The sequence below is a fragment of the Humulus lupulus genome, chromosome X (assembly GCF_963169125.1).
Source record: "Humulus lupulus chromosome X, drHumLupu1.1, whole genome shotgun sequence".
NCBI classification, from domain to species: Eukaryota; Viridiplantae; Streptophyta; class Magnoliopsida; order Rosales; family Cannabaceae; genus Humulus; species Humulus lupulus.
Window position 1 is genome coordinate 95,769,416 of NC_084802.1, and position 10,875 is coordinate 95,780,290.

The 10,875-nt window shown below is 36.2% G+C and overlaps 1 protein-coding gene across 1 annotated transcript; it reads right to left on the bottom strand.

Moving 5' to 3' along the window:
* Positions 1 to 936: 936 nt before the first annotated feature.
* Positions 937 to 1,845, bottom strand: LOC133806072 (protein FAR1-RELATED SEQUENCE 5-like). The gene is made up of 2 exons (XM_062244206.1): positions 1,632 to 1,845; positions 937 to 1,568 (listed from the first exon to the last, which is right to left on the bottom strand). The coding sequence occupies exons 1-2, from the start codon at positions 1,843 to 1,845 to the stop codon at positions 937 to 939; spliced, it is 846 nt and encodes a 281-aa protein (XP_062100190.1).
* Positions 1,846 to 10,875: the final 9,030 nt, after the last annotated feature.

Consider the following 10,875-nt stretch of genomic DNA (forward strand, 5'->3'; position numbering starts at 1 on the left):
GGATCTTCACTATGGTCATTTGTTGCACAATTATCCAATTCATCTCTCACCTTTGCCATAATTGTCCATCTTTTCAAAATATATCGAGAAGGAATTTTCAATAAAAAAATTTCAGAAAGAACTTTAAGAGCATGTGAACACAAAATACCTGTGAATTGAAATTTCTTGCAAGAGAATGCTACTGTGTCATCAGCTAAATCGTATTCAATAATATAATGAAGATGCCTTTTCTTAGGGAAAATTTTGTACTTAAACAATGTCTCATTCTCATCGTATAAAGTAATAACACAATCATAACTCTCACAAACCTGAGTTTGAAACATGTTTAACATTGCTGGTGTATAAAAACTTGATGCATGCTTCAAAATTTCAACCTCAAATGACAATATTACTTTTCTTTTGGTTGCTTCGAAATCAGCTTGTAACTCCTCATAGTGACAATAATCAAGCAATCTTTCAAAATTTTCAAAAAAGCGTAAAAGATTCTTTTTATAACTGACAAAACATTTTATTGCATTGTTCACACTCTCACTTCTTCGGGTAGTCGGCATATCAGTACAAAATGTCTCTCTACCATAAACCAAAGCCCATTTCTCTTGTAAGTCATACATCTGTTTCAACCAATCATTTTCCTCGAGTTATTTGATAAGCATATTATTCCCCGCTTCGACAAATTCGCTTTCTTCATCATAATCATATATGCAGTTACTGAAATCTTTTGAAAATTCTCTAAACTTCTCAAACACACTGTTAAGATGTTTTGCCGCATTTTGATATATGTGCCAAATACACAAGCGATGATATGTTTCTAGCCATTGTGAAGATAGTGCTTTAGCCATAGTAGCATCTTGATCAGTAAGAATTGTCTTTGGCTTCTTCCCAAACATTGTTGTGGCAAAAGTATCATATACCCACATTAATGTTTCAGCAGTTTCATCATATAAGAGTGTAGTCCCAAAAAGCAGTTGTTTGTTTATGATTATTTACTCCAAGAAACATAGCAAAAGGTATTCCTTCTTGGTTTTTCCGATATGTAGTATCAAAACTAATAACATCACCAAAATGAAAGTACGATGTTATCATAGTAGCATCCGCCCAAAAAACATTAGTTATTAAATCATCTACATCAACTTGTATAGCATAAAAAAAGTTTGGATCTTTTGATTGCATGCGCTGAAGATATTCTAAAACACCACCTGTTTCTCCTAGTCTCATTTGGATCATCCGTTTAGTCCGTAAATAATTCTTATAATCAAGTGGAATCATACCAAGATTTTCTCGTCCACCAGCTCTCCTTGCCATTAATTCACAACTTTCTTTTAGAGTGATCCCTGAACGGTCAGCCATATCGATTTCAGCTACCTGAGCAGCAGCCACTCTTCTATGTGATCTATGCAAATGACTCTTATTAGGACTCGATGTTACATGAGTATGTTCTGCAACAAACTCAATTGCACGATAATTATCAGTTTGACGAGAAGTAACTTTCATTCTTGCTAAACACCCAAATCTTGTCTCAGCTCTATGATACTTTAAATTCATATCTCGTCTATCTCTTCTGCGGTATCCTTCACAAGAACAACAAAACATTTTATCTATCATTCTACCATCTTGATCTTTTTGTCATTTACTTCTACGAATACTAAATCCAACCTTAAAAGTATAGGAATTGTAAAAAGTATATGCTTCTTCTTCACTTCCAAATTCCATATCTATTTTTGGTATTTCTTCATCTAAAATTTTAGAATGAATTATCTCTATTCTTTCCTTAGCTTCAATATTTTTTCTACCTTCAAAGTCTAACTTTCGACATGACTGATACTCTTCTAAATTATCACATTCCATATTCTTTAATAAAATAATCTGCAAATATAAGTATGTTGAAAAATAAATGATACATTCTCAAAGCGGTCAAATAATATTCAAACAAAATAACAAAGAATGTAAAATCATACCCATAGATGAAAAGCGTATTTAACTCTATTTCAATTAACTATCGTTGTCTCTTGACAGTGCTAATTCTTGTAAGTAATATGATTATGTATCAAAATTGTATTATTCTCAATAAAAAAATAAAAAAATTGTATTCATTAAGTTTATAAATACATATATAAATATCATTTATATTGATTTAAGTACTAATATAATACACATATATATAGAAGAGATATCACTTAAATCTAAAACTAAAAAAACTTAACTAAAAATTATATAAGCTACAAATGTAATTATTTTTATATATATAAATAGGTCATATATATTGTTTGTATCCACCAATGAAATAAAAGTGAAACAAAAAAACTCATAATGTAATGGAAACAAAAATAGGATGAATTGCATATATAAAGTCATATATTTAAACTCAAAAAACTGGAGAACTTACCGTGGGAAAAAAATGTGTTCTTCAAAGCTTGGAAAAAAATAACTTAACAAATAAATTGGTAATGCAGTTGCATATGTATATATAAACAAAAATAGTAAGACATATAAACAAAAATAGTAAGACAGTTGGTTATATTAAAAGTAATTGATTAAATGAAAAAAAAAATACAAGATTAAACAGAAAGTAACGGATCATAACTAACGTCAATTGAGTGTTAAATTTTATTAGAAAAATCATTAAATGATTTGTCACAAAATCATTGGTGGATACACAATGATACACAAATCGTAGACAGAGAATCCTCATCCCTGTAAAGAGTGATAATTTTTAATAAAAAAGTTTTATCTCCTCAATGCTGAGATAAATGAGCGAGATTCGTCAAAACTTATCTACAATTATTGATTAATTGTTAAGTTAGCAATTAAGGTGAGGGATAATTATAATCAAAACAAAAGACCATCAGTTACAAAATAACATATCTTAATAAATATATAAATATATATATATTCAGTTATTTATGCCCATTAAATACAAAAATTCAACCATTAATTTTTTTGATTTCAAGAGCTAAAAAATGGATTGGAAAATTATACGTAAAAGGCTTTCATCTCCATAAATCTCGGCTATCACAGATTTGCCCAATTAATTTCCTCCATATATAATTATATATTTATGTTAACACAAATAGCTATATCTTACCTATATCTATGTCAAGATATTATAATCATAATCCTATTAATTTATAACATTAATAATTAGTTATGATTCCCAAATATCAGTCACTTTAAAAACAATTTAAACTAATTAATAGTTTATATCTCTTAGAGTCAAATTTTAAATGTAATAAAAAAATCCTACACAAATAAAGCTTTTCCAAAGTCAACTACTAATTCTCACGTGATTTAAGATATCTTTGGTCAATTATGCCAATTAAATATAAAACTCAATATTTAAAATACCTTCTTTGACCACATAAATACTTTAAAATAAAAAAGAGGACATATAAGCTAGATGCAAAATTTCACCTCCTTACTTGTCTCTATGTGGGTAGTAGTATAATGACTAGTGCAAGCTGGAACGTAAGAGGATTGAATGGAGAAGAAGCTCTAAGGCAGACTAATTTCCTTGTTAAATATCAGAAACATGTGTTGCTCTTCTTGATGGAAACAAAACTCTTACAAGGAAAGGTTGACTCAATTTTCAAACATCTCTCCTTTGAGAAAGGGTTTGAAGTTCCAAGAAATGGATTAAGTGGGGGACTTATGCTTCTATGGAAAGATGATGTTGTGGTCTCTATCCTATCATCAACATCAAATCATATTAGTTGTTTCTTCAGTCTTGACAATCACTCAAGGCCTTTGCATTTTTGTAGTTTTTATGGAGATCCCAGCTAGTGGTCATTGGCTTATTATGGGAGATTTTAATGAAATTCTAAGCTAAAATGACAAAGTAAGGCTGAACGATAGAAATGACTCACAAATTGAAGCTTTTCGTAGTGCACTAGATGTGTGTGCATTACAACTGTTAAATTATAACGGCGAACATTTCACCTGGATAAAAAATACTTCTGCTAGTTTCATTAAGGAGAGATTGGACAGGGCAATGGCCAATGAGGTGTGGATTGAGCAGTTCCCAAATAGCTCCTTAACGCATCTAGATTTCTATCACTCAGACCATAGAGTTCTCAGCTTATCTCTCCAAGACAATTCAAGTTCTTTTCTCTTTATTAGAAGAAAAAGATCTCGCTTCATATTTGAAAATATGACTCAGGATACCGAGTGCAAAGACATTATTAAAAACAGCTGGAACTCAACATCTCCATCTTCTCTAATTTCAACCATCAACAATACACAACTTTGTACCACAAATCTTTCATCTTGACACCAATCAAAACTTGGTACTTTGTCGAGGGACAATAAAGAGACTCACCAACAAATTTTACATCTTCATAACATACAAGACCAACTAAAAAATTTGGTACATCTTTGATAGTTGGAACAAAAAAAGAGTGATTTGCTACTTAAGGAAGAAGTGTATTGGAAACAACGCTCCATAATTCTATGGTTACAAGTGGGGGATCTGAATACAAAAATTTTCCACCAATAGGCAAAAACAAGGCACAAAACAATTCTATCAAAGGTACAAATCTTATATGTACAAACCTTACCGAAAGCACTATTTTTATTTAGAAAGAAACTTAGTAATTTAACATAGTAAAGTCAACACTCTCAATTAAAATTTCTAAAAGGAACTAAGTTCAAATGATTGTAGTTATTATAAAGTATGAAAATGGAGGGAAATAGTTATAATTCCATCTCGATAATGATAATGTATAAATATATGGCATCACATGGATCAAAAAGAGAAAAGTATTGCAAATTTTTGCCAATTCAAATTCAACATTACATTTATTATAAAGATCACACAGACTACTAGAAAGAGCGTACAATTTGAATTCATAATCAAGTTATGAGTTTTCCTTGTTTGATTGATGTCCTCTTATTACGCATATTATCAAATATGGTTATTCATTTGATATAAAATCTTAAGGAAAATGTAGATGTGTGTATTGTAGAATAAGAATTAATGGCGATATAATAATATTTTAACAATTCAAATTTATATTAAAATGTTTTACTTTTCTATCTTCAGGATTATTTAATGAGAACAGTATATGGTGCTGAAATGATAAGGACTTAAGTGATATTGTTTGGCGATTCTAAGATAGCTTATTTACATCGACATCCCCTTCAGTAGAAAAAATTGATGAATTGCTTACAGCCTTCCAACCAATTGTAACAAAAGAGATGAATCTATCCTTGACAGCTTCTTTCTCACTTGATGAAATTAAGGTGGTAGTATTTTCTATGTCTATTAGATAAAAATCCAGGACTGGATGGGATGAATGCTATGATCTATAAAAAATATTGGGATATTGTAGGCCCTCTCGTTTCAAAAATTTTATTGGAATGCTTGTAAGATAAGGTCGACATGGCACCAATAAATTCTATATTGGTAACTCTTATTTCCAAGGCTAAGGAGTCGGTGTTAGTTAGCGAAGTTTGACCTATTAGTCTATGTAATGTTCTCTACAAAATTATCTCAAATGTTTTAATTAATAGACTAAAACTTTTTCTACTAGCAATTATACATGGAACCCAAAGTGTGCTTGTTCCTGGAAGACTGATAACAGAAAACACATTAATAGCCTATGAGTGCTTGCATAGTTTAAGAATTAAAAATAGTGGAAAAAGATGTTATGCAACAATGAAACTTGATATGAGCAAAGCCTATGATAGGGTGGAATGGATATTCATAGAAAGAATGCTTTTAAAAATGAGTTCCAAGCATCAATGGGTCTGCAAGATAATGAAATGTGTTTCTTCAGTTTGCTATTCATTTCAAATAAACAGTCAAGCGTATGGTGAACTGATTCCCTCAAGAGGCCTACGACAAGGAGACCCTCTTTCACAATACCTGTTCCTAATTTGTGCAGAAGGTTTTTCAGCACATTTATGCCAAGCAGAAAGTCGAAGAGATATTTTAGGCTTAAAGATAGATAAAAAATGCCCCCCTCCCTATTAGTCATCTTTTTTCGCAGATGATAGTCTACTTACTATTCAGACTTCTAAAAGATCCTTGCAATCTATCCAAAGAATTTTTTCCCTTTACTTTGACTGTTCGGGACAAGTACAATACTAAGTTTATAATAAGTGGTTATATTTGTATTCTAATTTACTCCTAATATACTATTTTGTCTTCAAGTTTGATTTCTGAAATACTTACAATCTTCTGTGTCATTTTAGATAAATGATCAACTTCAACAAATCTCTCCTATTTTTCTCACCTAATACCCTTAAGGAGATGCAATCACTTTATGTGTCCTCCCTAAATGTAATGCCCCGGATTCCCTATTATGGTTAATGGCTGGATTAGTAGGCCGGGAGGGCCATAACTGTTTAATTATGCCATTAAATGTGTTTATGCATGTTTATGAGAATTATATTATAATATGATGTTAAATGCATGCATGTGGGTCCACATTTGCTTACAGGGGTGTTTTGGTAATTTGGCCCGTTGAGGGTATAATTGAATATATGCCTGCGTGTTAATGATATATTGTGAGGCCACATTATAATGTGGATTGGTATGAGTATTTCGGCATGAGACGATCTTTAAACATGATTTATCGGTTTGGTCATAACAGGTTTGAGCTCGGGGCTCGGGATGAGTCTCGGGGTGCTTTTAATGATTATAGCGTTACCGGGGATTTTAGGGTAACGGGATATGAATTATTGGTGTTTGAGGATATTGAGATTAGCGGGAATTGGGAAGCGTTAATTATGATTAACGGGATAAGCGGAAAGTACCAATTTTACCCTTGAAATGGTTTTAGAGGCTTTAGGTGGCTTAAGGGTATTTTGGTACTTTGAAGGGATTTATATTACCCTTTAGTTGGCTGTAGAAGGTTATAGATTAAACAGAACAAAAACAGGGGTTTTCTTCTCCAACCCGTACATCATTTCCCTTCATCTCTTCTTTGGTGTTCTTGAGCTCAAGGTGGGATATTAAGCTAGGGAACTTGAAGGCTGAGGTTGTGGACTTGGTTCAACCATTGAAGGAGGTTCAACCACGAATTTGAGGTGAGTTTAACCGTAGGTTTCTGGTTTGCACTCTGTTTTCCTTTAGTTTTTTTTCAGCTTATGAATTCTTGTTGGAAGTTGGATTTAAGGAGGTTTTGATTGAAGTTTGGCTTGGTTTTTGATGAGGGTAAGTTATGGGTGATGTTTAGAGGTTAAATTAGGTGTTAGGTTGGTGTTTTGGATTGGTTTGAATGGCTAGTTTCATGGGAGGATGGAGGGGAGGTCGAGCTGGTGCGTGCTGATTTCTGGGCTGATTTGCGAAATGAGTCGCGGCCTAAGTGGGCTTCAGAGGTGGAAATGCCTCTGTCAGGAGGGTGAGCCGCGACATGGCTTTGGTGAGCCGCGGCCCATCAGGGCAATTTTAGCCAAAAAGATGTTTTTAGCTTGGGGATTCAAACCTTAGGCCTCGGGGTTGAACCTAGTACCCGGTTGGGTAGTATTTGATGTCTCGGAGGCTAGGTTTTGGTTTGGGAACCCTCTGTTATCATTTTTATTGATGAATCCTATATTTTGGTTATGACCATGTGACCGTCAAGGAATTTAAAGGTTGATCGTTCTCAGGGGTCGTTCATATAATAACTATCACTCGAACCAGAGGTAAGAAAACAGTGTATGAATACAGTTGCACCCTGTATAGGTATATGACATGCATGGTTTACTATTGAGGCATGTTGGTTGTGTTGACGTTGTTTTTCGTCAAACAGTGAAAGAAGAGCACATAAACAATAGTTGATAATGGCCAATTGAAATAAAACAACACAAACACGCAGTTTTTACGTGGTTCAGCAGTTAAATCTGCCTAGTCCACGAGTCTTTGTTATTAAACCCAAGATTATCTCTAGGAATTCTTCAAGAATGAATTCTCCAGAGTTTTCTCTCAAGGATCAGAATTTCGGTCCTTTACAATGGTGCATGGCTTCTCTATTTATAGAGAAGGCTGCAGAATACTATCCCACATATTTTGGGTAGTTACTCTTTTTGTATAAATAAAATAAATGGCTTTAAATGCCTATAATCAGATATAAAAGGAAACGTCCCCTGAAGACCAGGAGACGTATAACTGACCAAATAATATCCCACGATTCTAGGGGATTTACAATAATAAATGAGGATTACATCTCATATTTATAACACTTGTAGATATTCAAGGTGGTTATCACGTATCTTTAAGGCTTTAGCTTCCCAGGTTTCCCGTCGTCTACCGAGCTAGAAACATCTCCCAAGGCCACATGGCTTTCGAGATCGTATGTGCGTCGAGCTCGGGACCCCTGATCCGAGGTCGTCCCTGAAGATAAGAGCGTTCCCGGAGCTATTTTTCGAGATCATGGATACTTTGAGGTCACCATACTCGAGGTCGTCTATGTCCTGCAGGCTCGACATTCGATCCTGGAGCATGTTTCCAACCTTATGAGTCCACTTATTTACGAATCCAACTTTCGAGGTCATATTTAACACAGCTCAAAATCTGGGTGTAACATCTTGCCCCCTCAAAAGTATTTGTTCGAATCCTAAGAGAAGGAAACTTTTGAACTACTTTCTTTGAGAACTGTACCGTCACACTTTTGAAAATGGACACGCGTCAGCTGGGTATTGCTCATTTTTGGTACTTGAGTACCTTGGAAACACGCCCACGATCGTCCGTCTGACACCTTTTCGGCGCCATCTTGTCATTGATCCCTGACTGTTGGATTTTGCAAGGATTTTGTTCAACGTTCCAGATTAATTCCTTTTTCCCATCTATATATACAAGACCCCATTCTTCATCTTCATTTTTACCTTTGTTTACCAAGAGCAAGAAAAGAAGAAAAAAGAAACCAGAGACCTCCTCATAAAAAGTTTCCATTCTGTGCATGTTTTCTCGGCCAAAGAAACAAAGAAATCCGGTCTGTTCGAGTCAGTGAGTTCCTATTTGCAACCTCTTCTTCAATCAACAATCTCTCTGCAGTCGCCATTATTGTGTAAGTAAGCAATCTCTGTTTCCCATTTAGTCAGTTTTTATTCAAACTGTTCTTGCTGTGTATGTGTATATACTAGTTTACATCCTTAGCATAATATGATAGGAGGTTTTGATCCAATAGGCTCAGATGCTTTTTAGACTTCCGTACTGGATTTACATCACTGGCTTATACCCAGTTTTCATATTTGAGTGAGGTTCCAATTTTTCTGGGTTTTGAAATTTTTAGGCAACGTTTCTTGTACACTAAGTTTCTGGATAAAAACATGGGCCTTGATAAATGCACGAAACCTAAGGATGCCTTTCCTGGTTAACCGCCACTCTTCTTTCCCTTGAATTTCGGGATTTTCAAAAAATTATCCACGCTCCTTTTCTTTTTCGTGGAACGCACGCACTGACTCCTCAATAAGGGTCAATATTTAGTTTGTCTTGTTCCTAAATCTCCGAGCTCATCCCATCGAGCTCGTGATTCTTGCATGCATGGCCCTCACCATTTTTTCTTTCTCGTTAGATGTCACAGAATCTGGAAAGACGGTGGGGGTCATTGCTGGCAATCCCTTACGAGCCAAAATCTCCGAGCCCAGAATCGCTGTTCGCCCGGAATCAACGTCGGATAAGAGAATACGAGCTTGCGCGCGAGAAAGAGGACATTCGAGCTCACTACCGCCGTCAGATAGACGAAGTCATAGAGGGGAAGAGGAGAGTTCTTCGGGAGGCCATCTATCCGGAATCCAATTCAGGTCCTAGGCCAATTCCCCTCGATCCTGCGCTAAAAGTCACTGTCGCATACTATCCAGGGGAGCTCCAGTTTTCATTAATGGGGGAACCTTCATCCTCACAGCCGAGGAGAGAGATGTTCGAGGCCGAGCTCTACTGGAGCTCGGTTACCACAACCAGTAAAATAACTGAAATCCTGGCTTTCCATGGCCTTAGTTTGTCGGACACCTTGAAGTGTCGAGCTCCGACTGGTCATGAACGGAGCTGCTTCGCCCCTGGCGGCCGCGACGCCACAGTGAAATATGCGGCATGGAGCCAGGAGAACATGAGGGCGGGAGAACTGCTGCCCTTGAAGTCTTTTTTCAAAGACTTTACTGATTTCGTTGGGTTGGCTCCATTCCAACTCAACACCAATTCGTACAGGGTGCTGTCTGCCCTGAGGTCCTTGTACCACGAGCTGGGGTGGAAAGGACCTTCACCTCAAGAGATTTTATATCTCTTTTGTTTAAAAAGTAACCCCTCCCGAGCTCGGGGAGGGGATGGTTTTTACTACCTCTCGAGCTACCCCAAGGAGATGAAGGTTTTTGAGGATCTTCCCAACCACCCGCCTGATTTCAAAAGAGCCTTCTTCTGGACAGATGGTCTGTCCCCGTCTCGACATTATTCGTTCAGGCGGATTCGTAAGTATTCTCGTTACCTTTATTTCTGTGCTCGAGACTTTAGTTCTTAAATCCATATTTAGTTGAAATGTGTCTCGCCTTTCAGCTAATTTTCAGCGTCCCACCCCCGATGAAGCAATGAAGGGGCACAGAGAGGCCTTGCTCCAACTCCCTTATGGCAGGAGGTCTCTCTCGTATCTATTACATGAGGGTAGGCTCCGAGCTTGTGGGCTGTTGGGAGAGGGCCAGTCAACCTCTGACTGGTCCAATAAAAAATATGAACACTGGGAGGAGGTGCCACTGCCCACAGGCGCCCTTCCTCCGAGGAGAGATACGAGGCCATCACTCCTAGTTCGCCTGAGGAGTTCGCGATCTGGGAATGAGGCCAATGATGAAGCTTCGAGCTCGGATTCAGATGAAGGTAAAGTCCTCCCTACTTCGAGAATGTGGTCCCCCACTTTATTAAAACACAGGCCCAATAGGTTAGTCTCGTGCCCATAGGATAGATACCACTTCTAC